The sequence below is a fragment of the Vombatus ursinus genome, unplaced genomic scaffold (genome assembly GCF_900497805.2).
Source record: "Vombatus ursinus unplaced genomic scaffold, bare-nosed wombat genome assembly UNPS02014779.1, whole genome shotgun sequence".
In the NCBI taxonomy this organism is placed as follows: Eukaryota; Metazoa; Chordata; class Mammalia; order Diprotodontia; family Vombatidae; genus Vombatus; species Vombatus ursinus.
In genome coordinates, this window is record NW_020954557.1 from 48453284 (window position 1) to 48477498 (window position 24215).

General features: G+C 37.6%; 1 protein-coding gene across 2 annotated transcripts in view; it reads right to left on the bottom strand.

Annotated features, from left to right (window-relative positions):
* The window catches only part of CERS6 (ceramide synthase 6), a 292186-nt gene that overhangs the window by 37189 nt on the left and 230782 nt on the right, over positions 1-24215 (bottom strand). For both annotated transcript variants that reach the window (XM_027866035.1, XM_027866034.1), the window contains exon 8: positions 21167-21273. In XM_027866035.1, coding sequence (XP_027721836.1) covers positions 21167-21273 — 107 coding nt within the window. The remainder of the gene's footprint in view (positions 1-21166; positions 21274-24215) is intronic.

Sequence of the window (24215 nt, forward strand, 5' to 3'; positions counted from 1 at the left end):
CCCACCGCTAAGCAACTTTCAAGTGAAAATGTTTGCTATAGCATTAATTCTTTACCAGTGAGGCTCTGCAGGACAAAAATGAGTTCATGTGAAGTCAAAGCAATGGGAGATTTCCCAAAATACAAATTAAATGTACATACACACACAGGCACATGTGTATATACACACAGCAAAACCTGATTAACCCCTCAAATTCTTGCACTTGGTAACTAAAATGCTACTCCAAATCGATGTACTACTTCTTTTGTCGTAGGCAGATCTTATCTTTTAAATGACCAAGTACTATCTTTAAATGATCATGTCATATCTTGTGTTGTCCCTTATAAATTGCTTCCCAAAGTGGAAATAGTCAAATTCCCTAATGGCCTTTTTTTGACAGTAATCAGTAAGTAAGTTATAACCATCATCTGGGGACTTTCCAGGGTAATAAGAAAGTATTACATTCCTACTACCATAAAATGCTCTTTTGTCCCTCACAGGCTGCCTCTTGAATGGGAAGTAAAAAATATCCCTGTTCCAATTTGGTCTAATGACAAATCAGCTGCAACCATTTCCAAGGGCCCTTCAGGATTGTAAAAAATAAATCCTAGTGAGAATTCCCCGAAGAGGATTATCTTGCTCTCTACCTGGCTGGGGAAGAACTGTTCCAAAAAAAACTTTGTCCAGAACTATAGTGACCCTCCAAAAACAGGAACTGTTGATTCCAAAAGGAGACTTTTGGAAATGACTTGATTAAAAGAAAAGCAGCAAGTGAACCTAAAAACCTCTTTAGCCTAAACTATTTCATAGTTTTTTTTTCTGTATTTATTTCATTTTAGTTCTTCTGCATTCTTGGTTAGCTCAAAGTAGGAACAACCAACCAACCATCTCTTGTAAAGTACCATTTGCTTCAAAGCCTTCTTTCCTCTAGGCATTTACCCTCTGGTAGGGATGGAGCAGAAACTATTTAACTCCTTACTTTGTGGCTAGGAGAGCTGAGGGCGTTCTCAAATTTCTATATCAAACTTTTTAAAAAGTTAATTAAAATAAAAATAAAACAAAATTAAACTGAAACGCCTATATTTAGATTATGGTTTTTGTTTTTATGAAATCCTTTTTTAGGGGCAGCTAGGTGGCGCAGTATACAGAGCTCCGGCCTTGGAGTCAGGAACACCTGAGTCCAAATCTGGCCTCAGACACTTGACTCTCACTAGCTGTGTGACCCTGGACAAGTCACTTAACCCTGACTGCCTCACCAAAAAAAGAAAAATCCTTTAAAAAAAAAAAGAGACAGAGAGAGAGTAGCTTTGGAAAGGAAAAGGAACATATTTCCCTTTTTAAAGGACTTTTCAATTTGATCCTGAGAGTCCATCACTGGACATACATAGCTAAAGAGATTAATGACAAAGAGAAAGTTGCTCTACACACCAAAATATTTACAGCAATACTTTCTTTTTTTGAAATTAAATTTTTTAAAATTATATTTAATTTTTTTCTAACTACACGTAAAAACAATTTTTAACATTTGTTTTTTTCTTAATTTTGAGTTCCAAATTCTCCCCCTCCATACTTCCTTTACCCCTTCCTTTAGAAGCCGAGCAATTTGATATAGATTATACATGTGCAATCATGAAAAACATTTCCATATTAGCCATATTGCAAAAGAAAACAGTCCTCCCCCCCCAAAAAAACAACAAAAAAAAAGGTTAAAAAAAGTATGCTTTGATTCACATTCAGACTCCATTAGTTCTTTCTCTGAAGAGCATTTTTCATCCTAAGTCTTTCAGAATTGTCTTGGAATATTGTATTGCTGAAAATAGCTAAGATCATTGTGTATTATTGCTGTTACTGTGTACAGTGTTCTCCTGGTTCTGCTCACTTCACTATGCACGAGTTCATATGTCTTCCCAGGTTTTTCTGAAAGCATCCTCCTTCTCATTTCTTACAGCACAATAGTATTTCATCATAATCATATACCACACATGCCCAGCCATTCCTCAATTGATGGGGATCCCCTCAGTTTCCATTTCTTTGCCCCCACAAAAAGAGCTAGCAGCATTTAACTGTGGTAGCAAAGAACTTGAAATAAATTGGAATCCCATTGCCTAGACAATGGCTAAACTAATTGTGGTACTTGAATGTAATGGAACACTACGACAGATATGACGAATCTAGAGAAGGATGAACTTATATGAATTGATGCAAATGAGTTAAGCAGGGCCAGGAAACAACATGAAATATACAGGAAAACAATAATTAAATGACTACAGTAACAGAAATGAAAAGAATAATCACCACAAAACAACTGAAACTGAATGTTCTGAAATCATAAAGATCAAGGTTAGCCCCATAGAAGAGATTTGAGAAGACACTTTTTGTAGCACTTGATACTAATGAAGACCTCTTTCTTTTTTGAAACTGTCCTATTCAGGTTTCAAAGACAGTAAATCTGTTTTTCCTTCTACCTTCTTGATTACTCCTTCATTATCTTCCTCACCTTCTCTTTCTCTCACCTCTAAATTTCCGTGTTCCCCAAGAATAAGTCCTCATCTCTTAGCATCTCTCCCTATCAACTTTCTCACTCAAAGACCCAATCTACTCTCATGGTTTTAATTAGTACCTGGATGAATGGTTTCTAGTCCTGATCTCCCTCCTGAGACCCTTACATCTCCAACTGCTAGCTGGACAGCTCCACCTGGATATTGTCACCTCAAATTCAACATGACTAACACTGAGTGAGTTACCTCTGTCACCAAACTGATTCCCCTCTTTCTTTTAATTTCTCTATTGCCCTTAATGATACCATCATTTTCCCATTCACTCTAGCTAATCAATTATCAAATTAAATTGACTCTGTGGTTTTTGGATGCTTAGTGCCACTAACCCATTGAAAGCCTACTGCACTTTATGCCTGGATTTGAATCATAGGATCCTAGATTAAGTTAGAATGTTTAAGGTGAACATTTGCCCACATGTATTTAACAAGGTCTCTTCTACCTTTAGAAGTCAGTCTGCACAGCCAAAGCTTAAGCTGTACACAATCTTACGGATTCTCAGAATAATTTTTTTTTCCTTGATGAGCTTTCACGAAAATGGGATGTGAAGAAAAAGGGGTATATGTTATCTATTTCCCTTGAAGGTGTTTGTACCTTACCCCTGCTACCATCACCTACTTCAGATAAATCGTGTGACCCTGGGTAAGTCATTTGCCCTCCGCCTCAATGCTCTACCTACTCCAACGCCTCTTCCCTCAGCCATCTTTTCAATCTCACTAAATTAAAGTTCTGGTCAAATCAGAACATGGGTGTGGGGCACCATTCAATAAACTCCAATTGCTTCTTATCACCTCCAGAATTATATGCAAAATCCTGTTTGGTATTCAAATACCACCCCCCTCCGCCCCTCCAAACTGCCATCCAGTGACATGCCCTTTCTTTCACAAGACACTTCATCGCTCAACTCCAGGCATTCATTTTCACTTGCTGTTCCCCATGTATGCCTGAAATTCTCTCTTCTTATCTGCTTCCTGGCTTCCTTCATGTTTCATCTAAAATCCCATTTACTATAAGAATGCTTTTCTGATCTCCCTTAATGATTGTGCCTTTCCTTTGTTGATTATCTCCAATTTATCCTATCACTTATTTATACAAAGTTGTTTGCCTCTAGTCTCTAGTCTCCATTAGACTAAGTTCCTTAAGAACAGGGCCTCTTTTGGCTTTCTTTGTATCTTTAGCACTTTACTTAACAAATGCTTATTGACTGATCCATCCTTCCTTCTTTCCTTTCTTCCTTCCCTCCCTCTTCTATTCCTTCCTTTCCTCCTTCTCTTCCTTCCTTCTATCCTCCCTCCCTTCCCAACTTCCTTCCTTCTGTCATCCCTTCATTCCTTCTTTATTATTCTCCTCACTTTCCTTTATTTTTCCTTTTCTCCTTCCCTTCCTTCTTTCCTTCTTTTCTTCCTTCTCTCCCCTCACTTCTTCCCTCCCTCCCTCTTCTATTCCTTCCTTCTGTCCCTTTCCTTCTTTTCTTCCTTCAATCCTCCCTCCCTTCTCAACTTCCTTCCTTCTTTCTGTCATCCTCTCATTCCTTTTTTATTTTTCCCTTACCTTCCTTTATTTTTCTTTTCTCCTTCCCTTCTGTCCTTTCTTCCTGCCTCCCCTCACTTCACTTCCTCCCTCCCTTCTTCTTCTATTCCTTCCTTTCTTCCCCTGCCTTCTTCCCTTCCTCTCTTCCATCCTCGCTCCCTTACCAACTTCCTTCTTCCTTTCATCCTTTCCTTCCTTCTTTATTTTTCCCTTCTTTCCTTCTTTTGTCTTTCCTTTACTCCCTTCCTTCCTTTTTTATTTCTTTATTTCCAGCCCTTTGCATAATTCCTGGCATACTTAAATGCTTATTGATTAACTGATTAAACTAGCATGATAATGAGACAGAGAGTTTGTATAACACTTCTCTTTGGGGTGAGTAGGTGCTCTACTGGGGCTTTGTATGCTATCAATAAACCTTGTGTTTTGAGCATTTTAGTGTAAGGCTTTGACAATATTTCTTGAAATCCCTGAACCTGACTGTCATAGGGGGAGATATCAGTTACATACACAAAAACTAAAATAAAAGCTACAACAAGATAAGTACATGAGAAAAGAGTAACGGTGTATGTAGGGTCTGAGGAAGAAAGTTCCATATCCAGTTGAGAGTGGCAGGGAAATATTTGCAGAGAAAGTGGCAGGAGGAAAGTCTCCTTAATGGAGGACAGGAGTCTTAAAGGATTGCTACGAATTCAATATGGGCAGAGAAGGCAGTCTAAATATAGAAGCCGTCATTAGCCCAGGAAAAGGGCAAAGAAATAAAGGACATGGTCAGGGGATAGTGACTAACAGTAACAGTAACTATCTGTAACAGATATCTACTTGTGTAACATATAGGAGAGTGAGGAGAAATGACATCATATTTAAGTAAAGAAAAAATTGCTTTAAAAGGCAATTCAACTTCACTCAGAATTGTCTAATTTTCTTGCTCTGACTCATCACTTCTTGCAATACATTTTTTTTTAAAAAAAAAAACTGTATTTGGGTCACTCCTTTAGCTTAAGTAGCAAAAAGAAACACATCTTACTTATTTTTGTAAATATTCCCCCCATGCTTAACACAATGTCTTAGCCATAGAAGATTACATTTTAAAATTGAATGTTTGTTAAAGAAATGAATGGATGTTCACAATTTCCCTAAATTAAAGACTCACCTGCTCCTTTCTAACAAAGGATGATATCCCTTCTTGGACTAATTGATCACTCAGAGTTCTTTCTAAGAAGGAAGTAAAAATCTGGTCACTCTACATAGCTACCTGAAGGGCTAAGAGACCATGTCACATATCAGTCAACTAAACAAGAGCCAGAGATTCACATGAAATCCAACTGATATGAGAGATGAAAGTAGGAATTTCTTGTTGGAAAACATCAGAGGCTTCAGATTTGGGGGAATGTTGTTGGTAGAGGAGCATTAAATGTATTATTTATAGTCCTTTAATCTGTACATCTAGCATTAAACATAAATATCATCACTTATTTTTATAGTACTTGGAACATGCTTTGCCCTATGGTTAGATTTATACCGAAGGCAAAGGCAGAAGACTCTGTTGCTGTTGATTTAAATATCTGAGGTTCACCCAGATCAGAGCTATCTATTCCCAGTCAATTCTTTGCCTGATTGGGTTTAATTTTTGCACAACACTGACATTCCCTATTTTCAAAAAGTTATTTTACAAAAAAAAAATTTACAATTTTCCACTAATGGAAAGCTTTCCTGGATACATAAAGAAAAAGAAATGTTAAGACTATAGTTTAAAGAGCCCTTAAGAAGGATTAAGAAGATTTGGGTTCTAGGCCTAGCTCTGTTATAGCTCACTAGTCTTTGGACAAATCATTTCAGGTCTCAAGGCTTCAGTTTTTTCATCCAGAAAATAAAATTATACCAAATGATTTCAAAGTAATTAATGTAATTATGTAATTACGATTCTACAACTTTGTATAAGTACATATCAAATATCAAGTCCTATAGTTAAAAAGTTCTTTTCTGACTCTCTGTAAATGATGATTTTTAGTACCATCTGAGATTATCTATTTAGGTTCACTTTAAAAAGATTCCAAGGCCTTAATTAAAAGACTGAGAAAACTACTTTGCTTATGGCAAATGGTCTCTATCTAAATCTATCTCTATTTCTATCTAAAACCATTTTCTATAATGGAAAAGTTATAGATGCCTTTCCAATAAGATCAAGGATAAAGTAAGGATACGCACTGTCTAGCTATTGCAGTAAAACAAGAAAAGAAATTGAGGAAATAAGCAGAGGCAAAGAGTATACAAAAACATCACTTCTTGCAGATGGGATGACGATATACCTTGTAAAAAGAGTGAATTGAAAAATTAATTGAAACAATAACTTCAGCAAAGTAGAAGGATATAAAATAAAATTTTAAAATTGTCAGTCCATCTGCATATTACTAACAAAAACCCATCAGGAATAGATAGAAAAATAAATTCCTTTAAAAATAACTACAGAATGTATGTAACATATCTGAGAATCCACCTACCAAGACACACATAGGAATTACATGACCATAATTACAAAACACTCCTTCTAAAAAAAGACAAGCTTAAATAATTGGAGCAATATTAGCTGATCCTGTTTTTTTTTTCTGTGCCAATACGATAAAAATGACAATACCAAATTTTATTTATTTATTTGAATTGTACCGATAAAACTACCAAAGAGTCATTTTATAGAACTTGAACAGATAGAATTCATCTGAAAGAATAAAAGGTCAAGAGTTTCAAGGGAAGAATTGAAAGCAAAAAAAAAAAAAAAGAGTAGAGGTGACCTAGCAATACCAGATTTCAAACTATACCACAAAACTATTTGGTGCTAGATAAAAAATGGAAAAGTTGATCAGTGGACCAGATTAGGTGCATGTGATACAGAAGCAATGAAGCATAGTGTTTAACAAATCCAAGTATTACATAAAATTCGCACAAATTGTTTAAAATTGTTGCACAAACAAAATCAAAGCATAGAATTAGAAGGCAAATAGTTAAATAGGGAGAAAATTTGCAGCATAATTTTTTTGAATGAGAGTCTGATATTAAAGCTATATAAGGAATTGATACAAATACATGTGGGTGTTGTAGCAACACCTGAATAAAAACTATTTCCCAATAAATAAATAAATGATCAAAGAATATTAGTTTTCTTCAACAGAAGAAAGTTAAACTCTTAATACTAATAAGAGAAATTACTAATAAGAGAAAACCAAATTAAAACAGCTTGGAGGCTTAACCTCACACCCATCAGATTGGCAAAGACAACAGCAACAAAAACAAAAAAAGTATAATGATAATTGCTGGAGGGGATGTTGGAGGTCAGGCACACTAATACACCCTTGATGGAGCTTTGAATTGATTCAGTCATTCTGGAAGTCAGTTTGGAACTATACCAAAAAAAAAAATCACTAAACTGAGCATATGCTTTCTCCCATGCGAACTCCCTTTCTTCTCATTCTTTTCATTTCAAAACCCTTTGATATTATCTTCCACTCTCTCCTCAGCATCTGACAAAGATGTGGTTCCTTCTTCTTGCCAAGGTCAACTTCTCTACGTGTGCATATGATCATATCCCCTCCCATCTACTCCAACAAACTGCATCCATAATCATCCTTGCCTCTCAAATCTTCATTGTATCAATTGTATCATTGTTTCAATTGGTTCCTTCCTTACTGCCTTCAGATATGCCCAGATCTCCTCCATCCTCAAGTGAACTTTCACTAGACCTTACTATCCCTTCTAGTTATCATCTTACAACTCTCCTTGCATTCTCAGGTAAACTCCTTGAAAAAACTGCCTACATTCACTCTCTACTTCCTGTCTTCTTACTCATTCTCTAAGCCCCTGTAATTCAGCTTGTGACCTTATCATTCAGCTGAAAATGCTCTCCACAGCTACCAAGGATATTTTAGTTACCCAATCTGATGATCTTTTTTTTCCCCCAGCACTACTCATTCTCCATCAACCTTTTGTATTTTATACTCCTGAGTGCCCTCTCCTTCTGAATATTCACTCCTCTTTAGCTTGTGACACTCCTCTCTCAGGGTTTGTCCCCTACCTGCCCAACCCTCTTTCTCAGTCTCCTTTGTTGCTAATCATCCATATCATGACCCTTAAGTGGGTGTGTTCCCCAAGATTCTGTCTTGGGCTATCTTATCCTTCTACATTTCCTCTCTCTGGTGGTAACCTTTTCAGCTCCAAAGGGTTTAAGTATCATCTTTATGCTGATGATTCACGTATTTATATATCTAACCCCAGGATGTCCTTTAAATTAAAAAGTTAAAGGTAACTTTAAGTTCCACAGCATCAATTACCTATTGGACATTTCAAACTGGGTATCTTGGGGACATCTGAAATTTGACTTGTCCAAAACTGAACCAATCTTTCCCCCAAATTCTCCCATCTTCCAAGCTTTCTTGTTTCTGTCAAAGATTCCAGTCTCCTAGGAACCACAGCACTGTCTTCAACTCCTTATAGTCCTTCACTCCACACATCCACTCAATTGCCAAATCTCGCCATGTTTACCTTCCCAACACCTCTCACATTCGACCCCTCACATAACTACCATCTTAGTTCAAACTCTCATCATCTTTCACCTGGATTGCTGTATTAGCTCCCTAACTAGTCTCTTCTCTACTGCAAGTCTCTTCACACTCTAGTCCATCCTACACACTGCTGCTAAAATAATTTTCCTTATGTGTAAATCTGAACATGTCACTCCCTTACTCAACCATCTCCAGTGGCTTCCAATTGCCTCTAGAATCAAATGTAAGCTCTTTTAGCTTTTAAAGTCCTGTACAACTTGACCCCAACCAATTTATAACCTCAATAGCTATTACTCAACCTCTTAAATTTTCAGATATGGACAAACTCATCTGCTCTCGATTCTTCATACATGACACCATCTCCTATCTCCCATGCATCTGCACAGGCCATTCTCAACACCACTCTATCCCCATGCTCAAATGAGTACTTCTCTTCCTTTAAGATGCAGCTCAAGCATCATCTTTTGTACGAAACCTTTCTTGATTCTCCCACACATATTGCTAGTGCCCTCCCTCCCAAATTCCCTTGCATTTAACTCTTCTGTATATGTTCACATTTATTCAATTTATATTTTTGCTTTATATATTTATATAAGTACTAACTATTTCTGCCATTAGAATGTAAGCTTTCCACAAGTAGGGATTGTGTCATTTTTTTTGTATTATGCTATCCCCAGCACCTAGTATAGTGCCTGGCACATGGCAGGGACTTAAAAAGTACTCACTGATTGATTAATCTAGTGTTACCACTTCTGGAAATTTATCCCAAAAAGGCCAAAGAAAGAGGGAAAGGACCCATATGAACAAAAATTGTTGTAGTAGTACTTTTTAATCATAGCAAGAATGGGAAATAATGGATGCCCATCAACTAGAGGATACCTGAACAAATTTTGGTCTATGAATCTATTGGATTATTGCTGTGCTGTAAGAAATGATGATAGGGAAGGAGTCAAAGAAACCTGGGAAGAGTTGTATGAACTAGAAAAGAAGCAGAGTGAAGTGAGCAGAAACAGGAGAACAAAATGTGCAATGATTACAATATTGTAAAAGAAAACAACTATTAAAGATTTAAGAACTATTATCAATACACTGATCAATCAAGAACCCAAAAGACTGATGATGAATTATGTTTCACACCGTTTGGCAGAGGTGATGGACTGAAAGTGCAGAATGAAGCATAATTTTAGATACAGCCAATGAGTGAATTTATTTTGCTTGACTATAGTTATTAATTATAAGGGAGGGTTTTTTTTGAAAGAGGAAAAGGAAAAGAAGGGAGGAGTAACACAAGAAAAGAGAAAAAGAAAAGAAGATTAAAAAAATCTTAAAAATATATACATGAGAGAACAGAAAAAAACACAAAAGAGGACACAGACATTTAGGGCAGTGTTGGAATCACAGAGTTAAATTTAATATCTATTTAAAAAAACAAGTTGTATATAATAGAGATTCATGGTGTCATAAATTATACAACCTTTTGTCCTACATTATTTGAGTGTAGAAATGTTCATCTTTATCAAATTCTTAATAATAAAAAAGAAAATCAAAAGAAAAAAGAAAATTACTACGTTGTTTTTCATTGTTGCTAAGATATGAACACCAGAAAGTCCATCCCAAACCAGGTTAGAAATAATAAAAGTCCAGTCATGATTCCCAAATGTAGCACTGGGACCTTGAGACTCACAGGATCATTTCAAAAAAGAATTTTAATAAAGTTGTGGGGACAGTGAGGTATGTAAATTAATGTGTTTGCTGAAACTCGTCTCAATTCCCATAGGTTTCCCATCTTAACTCTTAGTCCCTCTATTTATGTGGAAAATGCATTCTGCAGCTTCATGCCTAAATTTTCTTGACAGAAGGAGACAATAAACTGTCTGGCCTTATTCTGTATTGCCCCAGAGATGAGAACCACCCAAATACAGAGAAGTGACTAAATCGCGAGTTGATTTTATGCTGGTATAAGTTATGTTATCTTCAGTTCTGCTATATGAAAAGGGGAAAAAAGTCAGGAATTCAGTGGCAGCAGTTTAGTTCACCCCAGTTTGAGGAGAAAAGTAGGTTAGAAGATAAAAATAAGTTATGATTCAAGCTATGTATTCAGTTACATTTTAGCAGCCATTCCCAAACCCAGATGACAACGTGGAAATAATTACGTGGAATGAAACAGGTCTGGGGAGATGAACATCAGTCACAAGGTTGCCAGTAGTCAGCACTGACCACCTTATACATTTCCTTCGACTCCCAGTCCAGTACTTATTCCTCTGCATCATGTTATCTCCACTAGGACTGTACTATACAAGAAAGATAATATCTTAGCCCTGAGAGAAAAGCGAAAGAGTCCACATGGGGAAAGAAGTCTAAGGGTGAATGGACAAAAGTACTGTGGCAAATAGTGCCTAAGCCTGAAGGAGATATTTTTCTACCAGAAATTTCCCTATACTCTACATTATAACAACACAATTTCTGAAGACAAAAATAAAATGAACTATATCAAATTAGAATGAAACCTATAAAGCCCTGTCCATCTCTCAGGACACAGCCTTCAACAAAGTGAGCTGTGAAAGCTGTGATGGCTGGGATGTCATGCAGGGGTTTCAAATAAATTTTACCAAGGTTGGCAGACACAAAGATCTGATTAAAATTCTGAACGAAGAAAAACAAACAACAGTTGAAATCAAATTTAATTGTGTTCTCAGAAGGCTTGCCTCATTAAGTCCTGAATTCCCCATTTCTGCAAGTCTTCACATAGGAGCTAGATGACTTTCTCAAGGACCATATAGCTGGTTATCAACATAGAAGTTTCCTTCCAACTTTAAGATTCTCAGATTCGGTGGAAAGGAGTTCAGTCCTCCTTTCTCTACCCATATGGAGAATCTGTTTTTTTAAATACTTTTTAGCTCTTACTACACTTCACCCTTTTATAGCAACTCTAGAAACTGTTTTGCAAAGCATCTCCCCACCCCATCTCCAACATTGGAGGTAAGCATATAGTAGTCATCGTTGTTATTCAGTCATACCCTTCTCTTCGTGACCCCATTTGAGATTTTCTTGGCAAAGACACTGGAGTGGTTTGCCATTTCCTTCTCCAGCTTATTTTATAGATGAGGGAACTGAGGCAAACAGAATTAAATGACTTGCCCAGGGTCACACAGCTAGTAAGTGTCTGAGGCCAGATCTGAACTCACAAAGATGAGTGTTCCTGATTCCAGACCAGGCACTTCATCCAATGTACCACCTAGCTGCTTCAAAGTAAGTATATAAACAGTTTATAACAAATGCCTACAATTTTTTTTTGCATGTGTGAAAAGGTTCCCCCAATTACCCCTGCCCCCACCCCCTTTCACCTTAACTACCAAACTAGCAAGTAATATCCTTATCTACTTAAAGTAATGTTTGGAAGCAAGGGAGGTTTCCTAAATGTTACAATGATTTAGACAAAACAAGGAAAATGTCCTTTTGTGTTTGCCATTCGAGTACACAATGATTGGGGGCAGAGTTTATATAAGGTTTTATTTTTAATTTAAAGCATTTGCTGGTATAGCATGGAACCTGTCCTTCAGTGAGGAATGAGGGCCCACATCTCTCCAAGGAGAAAAGTAGGGAAAATACAGTTCATTAAAACCTGGATGAATGGAACTATGCAGATAATAAGGTGTTCTGGTTCATTCCCATTCAACCAGAAAAACCTGATTTATTTTAACTTGTTGATGAAAATTCCTATAAAAATGCATTCATGATTTCCTGCCTTAGGAAGTATAGTAGACTGAACATAATTTAAATTTGCTTTGATGGTCCAGGATATTACAGAGCCTTAGGTCATTATTTTGAACATCAGTTGATGTAAGATTTAGGACTGGAAGGTACCTTGGAAGTACCTTGGTACCCAGTTCAGCTCCCTCTTTTTAAAGATGAGAAAACTGAGGTCCATTAGAGGTTAAATGACTTGCTTAAGGTTGTAGTGAATAGTGGAGGCAGGATATGAATGCATTTCCTTTGACTCCCAGTCCAGTACTTATTCCTCTGCATCATGTTATCTCCATTAGGACTGCACTATACAAGGAAGAACACTAAACTGAGAAAAATGGTTATTAATAACCAATGATTTGGGGAAATTCATAGTTCTCCCCTTTTTCTAAAGTCCTGTTTTTAAAAGGTTGAGGGTGACAGCTGGCTTAAGCTTGGGCATTCTGAGCTGCCATGAGCTAAGCATTAACATGGTGAGCTATTGGCAATGGGGAGTAGGGGTGGTGTGAGGTAGTGGGGAGAAGATGGGATATACCAGGTTGTATAAGGGACAATGAACCAGTCCAGGTTGGAAATGGAGCAGGTAAAGTTCCCTAGCAGATAATGGCATTGTGTATGTGAGTAGCCAATTTCCAGCCTTCATGAGAGAGGGAAGCAAGAAGGGAAAGAAAGAAGACAGGAGAAAGGAAGGAAAAGGAGGGAAAGGGGAGGCAGAAAGAAAGGAAAGGAGGAAGGAAAGAGAAGGGGAGAGAGGAAATGAGGAAGAAAAGAGGGAAGAATAAAAAGGAAAGGGAAGGAAAGGAGAGGAAAGAAGGAAGGAAGGGGAGGGAAACAGAAGAGAAGGAAAAGGGAAGGAAAGGAAGAAGAGGGAAGGAAGGAAAGAAGAAAGGAAGTAAGAAAGAAGGGAAAGAGCAAAGGAGGAAAGAAATAGGAAGAAAAAGAAAAGAAAAGGAAAAGAACTCAATGAAGGAGGGAATCCATGAAGCCAGAGACTTTGGGGGAGTAGAGCTATTACCTTTGGCCAAAAGTTGATTTCCTTAATGTTACAACAGGACCAGTAGGTCAAGGTGCTTTGTCTTTAATACTTGGCATTTCAAATTTTATTAATGGTCTCTGCAGCTAGCCTGCCCATGTTCTTATTGATGTAAAACACAGTGAGTTCTGAATGATGAACATTAACCTCAAAGAGCTTACAGTCTAGCTGGGAAACAAGAAATAAGTACATGAAAAGTTAAATGATGGCTAAAGAGTAGCTTATATTTACATAGTGTTTTAAGTCTTACAAAATGCTTTTATATATATTTCACTAGAACCTCATAATACACAGGCAGGGTAGGTGCTACAAGTGTTACCCTCATTTTCAAAAGAGGAAACTGAGTCTCTAAGAGATTAAATGGCACACCTGAGATTACATGTTTGGCAAGTAATCGCCATTAAAGCTCGCTAAATTGAACTGCGCTGGCAGAGCCGGGGCTCTGATCCAGCTGATGTCAACGATGCCAGGTATGAAATGCCAAGAATCTTAGAGCTGGCACATCTCCCGTCCCTTCACTGTCAGTAACATACCCAATGGCAGTTACTATGGCAGTGAAAGAAGCCTCCTGAATTCCTGGGAAGAAGCTCAGAAACGACCTTGACTTTCTAGCCTCTGAAAACACCCACACTGCGGTCATCCACAGTGATTGTTAGTCTGGTGCTAGGTTGGCCCTGACTAGTTAGTAGACTGTAAAGTGAGGTACAGAGTTCAGTTCTCAGTTGAATTCAGTTGAAAATTAGGGGCCCAGAAGCAGCAGCAGCAGCAACAGCAGCAGGGCAGTGATGGTTGAAAGGAGGGAGGTTGTGGGGATGACATGGTCCTGCTGTGGAGGCACAGAAGGAAAGATGCTGCAGAATGCAGTTGCACCTAAAGAAAAAGCCTGAATCAAGGTCTAGCCTTCACATGCTGAATTTGGTTTTATGGCAAACCTGGCTGAAATGCATCTATTCTAGAAACTGAATGATATGCACATTGATTTAAAATCTTTTTCACACATTAGGCTTGGTACTGTTGGAGATGAAATTGGTCATTCTGAAATTTCAGTGGTAATGAAAACGCATTTTATAGGAATGTATTTTGATACTCTGACATTCTACCTTTTCTTTTTTTCCTAGCAATGAATTTTGCACTAGGAAAAAAAAAATCAAGGCATCGTCTCTGAATAGACAACGTTACTAGGATACTGCATTCTCTCTCTCTGTTGACTCACTGCTCTCGCTCTCTCTCAGGAAAAAAAAATTCCCTTCTGCATGAAATATGAAAATATTTGCCTTATAATAAAATTAAGCATTCTTTCCATTCAAGTTGCCTGAGGCTGATTGTTTTCTTTTCTAGAAATCAACTTGAGGCTGAAAATTTTTACTATCTTTCTCTACCTCACCTTGATCTTTTGTTAGATCATCTCTGCAATCTATTTAATATAAGAACCTTTTTACTCTTGCATATTGAATTAATATGATCATCACAGAAGAAGTCATATAATATCTTAGCTCACATTAGCTGTTTCACTCTTGTCTATCTCATAAAGGCATTCATTCTACATAGTTCAGTCTGAAGAAGCTAATTCTTAGCAAAAGCAAAAAAAAAAAGTCATACTGAGGGCAGCTAGGTGGCACAGTAGACAGAGCACTGGTCTTGGAATCAGGAAGACTCATCTTCATGAATTCAGACACTTACTAGCTGTGTGACCCTGGGCAAGTCACTTAACCCTGTGTGTCTTAGTTTCATCATCTGTAAAATGAGCTGGAGAGGGATATAGCAAACCAATATTTTTTTCTCCAAGAAAACTCCAAAGGGGGTCACAACACATCAGACATGACTGAAACGACTCAACAACAACAACAATAAAGCAACAAACCTATGCAAAATGGTATTGGGAGGTACAGACATGACAAGATGTGTAAAATATCTGCTTTCTGTAAAAGTTAATACGGTCCTGAAAAAATCAGTGGGAAGAAAGAGGTGGGGGGAGCGGAGGCTGCTGGACTATTGGAAAACTGGATCCATTATTCACAGCTCTACAGGCCAGAGTTTTAACTCCCTTAAATATACCAGCTTCCTCCTCAGTATTCATGCTTCTGATTAAGTGGTATTGCTCAATTCCTGTTGAACATTGATGCAATAAGTGCTTTGCTTATTTTAAATGGTGAAAATTTTTCCAGAGTTAAATTTACGCAGTTCTTTTCTCCTCAATAAAATTTACCTGCTAATGTAAGATGGAAACATTATGAAAAATGTACTGAAATTCACAATGGCGTAAAGAGCTCAGCTTTTTCCCCTCACATTTAAAATGTACCATTTAACACAAGCAGAAAAACAAATTTCAGAGCAATTTCTTAGAATTGATTTGAAAAAAAAATCTATTCAGTTTTTACATATTTGTGAACTCTGAGACTAATCTGGTAATCACTAGCTATTCAGAAAAGCAAACTTGCAATGTTCCTTTGGTAAATGTTTCAGCTTGAAAAGCAAGTCAAAGAGAAAGCTAAACTTGACACATTCTTTTGGTTCCTCAACACCAAAGAACTGAAAATCGTATTAAAGAGTCTGTTTGACAGCTGAATAGTCCAGGTAGCTCTATAGCAACTTAAAAAAAAAATCCTGCCTAGACCTCTAGAGAGTACAAATCTGCAATTAATTTCCCTACATTGCAGAATGGTGCACTGTAGAAAGAGAGATTCAGAGAGCTAATATTCTTTCAACTGAACCACAGCAGAGAAAATGATGGATTTATGGTATAAAATCCACCACTGAAGTTATGCAACTGACTCTTTTGATAGAGGCTGAGAGGTGTAAATTTGAGGTCAAAATAAAGCCCACAACACTGCCCTGCTTGAACAGAGTTAAGATGAAAAGATCCCAAAGTCCTCTGATGCCTCTGAAGGCAAGAGTACTTGGTAACATGCAGAGACTTCAGTGTTAGGACATTCATTCTAGTCCCCGCAGCTAATGGGCTAGCACAGAAAATGAATGGAAGTTGAGAGTACAGTCTATCAGTTACAACGGTTCTTTCTGATAGCAGGGAATAGCTCCAGTGACTTGCAGTAATTATGATTAACTCACCCTGGCTTTTTGGTGATGGTTCCAAGTTATCTGCTTAGTGAGCACCCATGATATGCACTGGGCCTGTGACTTCACTGTTATCGGGTGCTCCTGTAGGGGAATCACTGTAAGGAAACCTTCTCCACCAATGCAGATCAGTAGCTGAACTGTTCTGCAAATGAGCAATGAGGGGTTAAGTGACTAGGCCAGGGTCACAAAGCCAGGATATAAGCAGCCATCAGAGGCTGGACTTGACCGCATGTCTTCCCGACCCCAAAACTGGCTCTCCATCCACTATATCATACTGCCTCTCATAATAGCAGTGATTAAAACAAAACTTGGAGTCAGCACTAGCAAGAATCAGATTCCTCTCTGTATCATAAAACGTGCAATGATTACAGAGATGATGTTTTAATCTTATAACTAGCATAAACTATAACACATCATTACAACTTCTCACTGAACAAAGGGAATGCCCAGAACTACAATACATGTGGTCAGTGTAGTGGAAGAAAGCAGAAATAGCTTTAAATGGCTTGTGTCTATGTGTAGACACACTAAAAGTGTAATGTGAATTTTTGTAGACTAGACCTTGAAAGAGATGTCATAGTTTAGCAGAAAGATGCTTCATAGTTGTTGAAGTTGAAAGCAGAACAGACATGAGAGGATCTGGGTCCTAGCCTTGGCTTTTCCGAGGCCTTAGGACCTCGTACACATCCTATAACTTCTCTGCTTCAGTTAGCGCTCCATTAAAAAAAAAGAAAATAATAGCGTTCCTCCTTCTCCCCACACACAAACCACTCCACTCACAAAGATGCTCAAAAGATAATAGGACAATAATAACAATAATGTGTACTCCACTAAATACATACACTTCACTCACAAAGATACTCAAAGCATAATAACAATAGGGTAATACTAAGACAAAAGATATAAAAAGAATTTGTTCATACAAGTATTAAACAACTTAAAACTCATTATGATCATCCCCATACTAAGTCTTGAAGACAGCCAAATCAACTACTGGTATGACGCGACTTAAAATGGTAAAAAAAAGAAAACAAAAACAAAAAACAACAAACTACCAGGATGGATGGGTTCATTTTGGTCAGGATCAAAGCATTACTGTGCTTCCTCCGAATGTCCCTTTCTCTATTCCTGGTATTACTTTTCTCCCCTGTCACCTACACTTAAAGTCTTAGAGTTATCTTTGACTTTTCCCCTGAATCCTGACACCCAACAAGTTGGCAAGTCAGAACTTAATTAATTAATTAAATAATTAACTAAAGAACTTAATTCTTTGCTGTTGTTCAGTTGTGTCCGACCCTTCATGACCCTGTGGACCATACCATCCATGGTTGTTTCTTGGCAAAGATACTGGAGTGGTTTACCATTTCCTTCTCCAGCTCATTTTTTACAGATGAGGAAACTGAGGCAAACAGGGTTAAATGACTTGCCCAGGGTCACACAGCTGCTAGTAAGTGTCTGAGGCCAGATTTAAACTAAGGAAAATTGAGTCTTCCTGGCTCCACGCCCAGCACTATCCACTGCGCCACCTAGCTGTGAGTGTTACTATTGCTTTGAATTTATTTCTGATTCACAAAAAAGAACTGGTTAATGATGTGGGAAGGTTGGAAACCTCAGGAGAACCAGCCCTGTATTTTAGAAGCCTCAATTGAAATACATACATATGAACCCTCAGCTGTAGGAAAGTATATTTTAGCAATTTCAAAGCAAAAACAGGTATGATCCCATGACCAGCTACTCTAAGGCAATGGTTCTTAACCTGGAGTCTGCAGATCTCTAAGGGGTTTGTGTGTAGATTTCAGGGGTTCCATGAATTTGGATGGGAAAAAATTCATCTTTACTTTCTCTAACCTCTAAGTGAAATTTAGCATTTCCTTCAATGAGGAATGCGGGCAACATTATTCTGAGAAGGGATTCATAGACTTCATCAGATTACAAAAGGGGTCCATGATAAAAAATAAAAATTAGAAAGTTTAAGATCCCCTGCTCTGAGGTACATGGTTTAGAAGAGACAAGAAGTTATTTAAAAACAAACAGACACTGAATAACTGTCTAACCCGCAGCAAGTCATTTAACCTCTAACTGTCTCAGATTCCTCAACTGAAAAATAGGAATAATAGTAATAACTACCTTACATGGTTATTGTAAGGATCAAATGAGGTAATATTTGTAAAAACACTACAGTGCCCAGCACATAGTAGGTGTTACATAAATGCTTATTCTTCTCCTTCCCCCCACCCTCAGGGTGGTTAAGATTCTTGCTCAAGCTATGTGACCCTGGGCAAGTCACTTAACTCCGATTGCCTCCAAGAGAGGGAGAGAGAGAGACAGAGAAAGAAAGAGAGAGACAGAGATAGAGAGAGACTGACAAAGACAGAGAGAGAGAGAGAGAGGGAGACTCGCTCAAGGTCACACAGGCAGGATTTCAAGCCAAGTCTTCAGTCTCCAGAGCCCTTGCTCTTCCCATTGCGCTACATGAATCTGTAAGATTCCGTAAATCTATGGTCTGCAAAGAATTTAAAAACTGAGGATGTAAAATAATGGTTTCCTGAAATGGAGGAAAATGACTGTGACAAAGGCTATGGAAATTAAAATAAGTCCTAATTCTATTGCAGGTTTTTTTTTTTTGGAAGTAAAAGCAGATTGTTTAACCAAGACTTACCCAACAACTAACCTTTGGGCACACTGAGAAAAATGTCACTCCCTAGGCATCCAACTGCACATCTGTCATATGCTTTTTTCTTGGAATAAAGGAACAAAATTCTTTCTCTCTAGATGCTGCTTATCCAAAACTTGGCTACCCTCAAGTAGTATGGCAGCAACATCACTTCTCTTGTGGGTACAGGGTTGACCAAATATTGATCTCATTCTTTATATAGCCTCAGCAAGTACTCGGGGAAGAGATTTTGTATCACTAAAACAGGAGGTACTAATAACAACATTTTCATTCCTGCAAGACTTGTTCTTACTCTTCTGGGCTCTGCATTCTAGGAAAGTCAGCTCTGCCTAACACTAAGCAGAAATGGAAGCAAAGTTGTTTCTCAGTCTCAAGGAAAGCAATCAATACTCATTTATCAAACACTATATGCTAGACACTGCACCATGTGAGCATTAAATCAAGACAAAAAAGATCGAGTCACTACCCTATCTCCACCTCTGGGCTTCTTGGTTTCCTTGTAGTCCCAGCTAAAATCCACCTTCTAAAAGAAACTTTTCCCACCCCCTTTAATGTTAGTGCCTTCCCTCTGCTGATTACATCCAATGTGTCCTGCCCATATCTTGTGGTATGTAGCTGTCTGTATGTTGTCTCCCCCATTAGACTGTGAGCTCCTTGAGGGCAGGAAGTGAGTTTTTTTTGTATCCCCAGTGCTTAGCACAGTGCCTGGCACATAGTAGGTGCTTTAAATGTTTTTTGACTTTGTGGACTAAGGAGTTTATATTCTCTTGGGAAAAACAATACCTACATAGGAAAAAAAAATGTGATTTCATGAATATAGGGAACTCCTTCCTCTACCAATGAATGTCAGTACTTTCTCTGTAACTTATAATCTTAGAGAGTTGTCTAGACCAGTAGTGTAAAATTCAAATAGAAATGAGGCCCCTAACCCATACATAAGGATCTCTATGGCTGCATATTGACTTAGAAAACCACATACTAACATTATGTTCAATTATATTTTCATTTTGTTAAATATTTCCCAAATACTTTCTTCTTCTAGCTCAGGCCACACTTGGAAGTGGTACTGGCACATGTCTGACACTTTCTTCTTCTTCTTTTTTTTGGGGGGGCTAGGCAATGAGGTTAAGTGACCTGCCCCAGGGTCACATAGCTAGTAAGTGTTATGTATCTGAGGCCAGATTTGAATTCAGGTCCTCCTGAATCCAAGGTTGGTGCTCTATCCACTGCGTCACCTAGCTGCCTCCATGTCTGACACTTTCTAGTGACATGCTGAATGTCACAAAACAAGCACATGTCAGAGAAGGGACTTGACCTCAGGCCTTCCCTGGCTCTGAGTCCGGTGCTCTATCCATTAGGACAGGGAAATGTCATGTAGACAAAGTAAATTCAAGGTAATTTCAGAGGGGAGCCCTGATGACTGGGGTTGGGGAGGATCTGGAAAAGCTCTCATTTAGGAAGTGTCATTTGAGGTGTATTTTGAAGAAAAGTAGGGATTCTACGAGACCAAGGTGAGGAAGGACTGGGGATGATAACCTGTGCAAAATCATGGAGATGAGAGAAGGAGTATCACATATGAGGAACAACTAGTTAACTTGGCTGGAATGCAGTCTTTAGTCACTGTGAAAGGCTTTAAAAACCAACCAGTGAATTTGTGTTTTATCCTGGAGGCAATGGGGAACCACTAGAGGTTTTGAAGCAGGGCAATGTCATGGTTAGATCTGTGCTTTAAGAGTATTACTGTGGCAGTTAAGACTCCTGAAATGGAATTCAGGCTTCTTAGCGAGAACAAAAACCTCTTGTGTGTCTAGAGTCTCTCTATGTCTCATCTTTTCTCTGTCCTGTCTTGTGGTAAGTATTGACGGGAGTTGGCCTTCTCTACTTAAGATTAAATATCTTTTTCAACCCTTATTTCCCTTGTTTTAGTCCAGTTCTGTAGGAGAATCAGCTCATCACTATCCATAGTGTTAATTAAGCCTATTTTGTAACACTGAATCATCTCAGGAAAGAAGATTAGCTTACTCACCAGAGAGGAAATATACCAAGTCTTGTGGTGATGAAGACGATTGCAAACATGACAAACATTAGGTCACACAGTTTTTGAAACTTGGCATAATTTGCCATTTTGGCAGCCTGTAGGTAGAAGAAATGTGACATTAATTTAGTGGTACTGGCAAATGAAAAGCTTCTATCAATATGCATAGACTTTTCCCAAGCCACAACTGACCAGCTGCATCATAATGCAGATGAATTTGAAGTGCCAGGCATCAATATTTATAAACCATCCACGGTTTATAGGAGATATCAGTCATCATAAATGAATATACTGATTCATTCAAATGATACATATTCTGTCACATAGAAAAAGTTCAATCATAAGGTTGAGTTAAGATAAGGAGGAAGGGGACATTCTTGCTGATATGGTAATGTATGATGTTATTGCTTTGTGGCATCAGAGATGTTGGATAATCCCATTAAAAAATAATGGAGATCCAAGTACTAAAGTTATCCAACACTATCTGGAATCTTTGGGCTTTATTGTCTCTGACCATTTCAACTTAAATGTTTGCTTGTCCTTTTATGGGTACAGTGATTATAGTCTGGGAATATGCTCCCTGACTTGTTATCATAAACTTTGAAACAAAGAACAAAAAGCCAAAATCATGTCATGAATCTCTCACAAGTCAATTAGTTAAATTAACTTCAACATTATTTCCTTTTAAAAGGAAGGTTCACCAATGCTGGAAGTGACTGATGGTGAGATGCACTCTAATAATTTAAGGGCACTTTCACTCTGCAAGTCAGCCTATACATGGAGATGATAGAGATGCCTTAATCTTGCATTCCCTAAGTTCATCCATTTTGTGAAAAATTCATTGATGATCTAGATTAAACTATTATCTAAACATTCTACTTCCCTCCTACATATTTGTGCAAAAGCATAAAATGCATTCTCTTCTCATCTCGACCTCTCAAAACTCATACCTTCTTTCAAGGCAGGTCAGAGGCTACCTCATCCATTGAGCCTTGTCTGATCCTACCAGTCATTAGCATTCTTTGACACTTCAAATTTTCTGATATAACTCACATATATAAATATATATATACAGATACACATATGTATATATATATGTGTGTGTATATCTATATCTATATCTATAGATTTCCCAGTAGAATGTAAACTACTAGCACAAAACCTTGCTTATAGTGCTTCATAAGCATTAGCTGTTGTTAGTCAAACACTTCTGAAATAGTTAAATATCTCAAGGTAAAAGTGGTGAGGCACATAAAACAATGAATGGTATATCTAGGACACATTCCTGCATGTTACAAAGAGATCTTCAGGGATGTGAATGCAGCGCTACATACCCAAGGTACCAATAAACTTATGATATCATCCTCCATTTTGTAGAGGGCTGCCATTAGCTGAATTCATACTCAAAGGCTTGTTGATAGTATTTACATGGGTTGGCAAACAAGTGCAGTGCACAGTATTTATTTTTAACTCTAGCACTTAAAGTGCTATGATTTCTCTGCTTTGAGTGAAACACAAAGGGATGAGAGAACTGCACAGGCCAGAGGAAATACTTATTAATGAAATGGCACCTAAGTAAATGAACTACTGATTTGCTGAATGACTTGTTTCTGTTCCAAGAAAGACAGTGAGAATTAGAATTCTTTAAATTGAATGAAAAAATAAAAAGGCAACTTACTGTTTATTTCTGACCTAACCAAAACACAGAATCTCTCATGTCTTATAAAGCAAGTGGATTTTCCAGAGTACCTTTTTATACGTCCAATGCCCATGCTGGCCATGAAGTCTACTTCTTTTTAGACAGTATTCAACCTGCCCCTATTTCCTTTCCTAGATAAAAACAGAAGATTGCATAAAGAGGATTTCAAGGCTGCAAGCTGCTGCCTGATTTCCCATCTCTAAGGGCACTGAGGTTTTAACCAAATATCGACTGATTTTAAAAGAACTATTCTTGGGCTTATTTCTTCCCTCGTAAAACATTGTTCTGAATATATTTTATTTTGGATTATTATCCAACAGAACCATTAGCACAGGCATCTATCCTATTAGAACCATTTTCTTTTATAAATCATAGGATTGTAGATCTGGAGTTAACAGGGACTTCTGAGGCCGTCCAGTTCAATTTTCTGATTTTACAAAGGAGGAAACTGAGGCCCAGGGAAGATGAATGACTTTTCCAAGACTGGTAGTAAGCATTAGATGTGGAATTTAAACTCTGACCTTCTGACTCCGGCACCAGCACTCTTCCTTGTACCACAAATCATCTAGATTAAATTCTTTACTAAAGCATGATATATTTTTCAAGTTCTGAAACACTGTCTTTATCATAGAGTCATTCCCTAGAATTTCATCTCTATATTATTTTATATATTATATGTATATATTAAATATTTTATATATTATATATTTTATATCATTTGAGTCATGTTTAATAGGGCTTGGGACCACTTTCTGTGGCATTTGTAGTATCACAGCTAGTAGGAATTCATCAATAGAATGTAGATTTTAAGGTATATTGGGTCTATCCAACTGAAATCTGAACTGAGGTACACTGATTTTTTTCCTCATTAGGAAATCTTCAATATCATGTTAAAAATGAAGTATTTAATTCACTAATAAAACAAATTGAGTCTGTACTCTAGGAATTAAGAACAAGGATTGTATCTGAACACTGAGAGGCAGCAGGTACAGTGGATTTGGAGGGTTCAAATCCCCTCTCTCCTACTTGCTACCTACCCAACCTTGGACAAATCACTTTGTTTCTCTGGGCCCCAATTTTTTTTATTTGTAAAATGAGAGGCTAGGTTAAAAGGTCATTGAAGTTCCTTCCTGCATTAAATTTGTGATCCTAGGAATTATTCAGCAGATATTAGAGATAAATACCACGCCTTCGGAGGAAAAAAAAACCAAAAACAAAAAACCTCCACTAAATTATTCCTGTTTAACAGTGTGAATACCCAATGGATGTTGCTGTCATGTATGTTTGTGTGAGTTATAAACTAATATCCTCCCAGATATTTTTCATAATATGAACAGGATA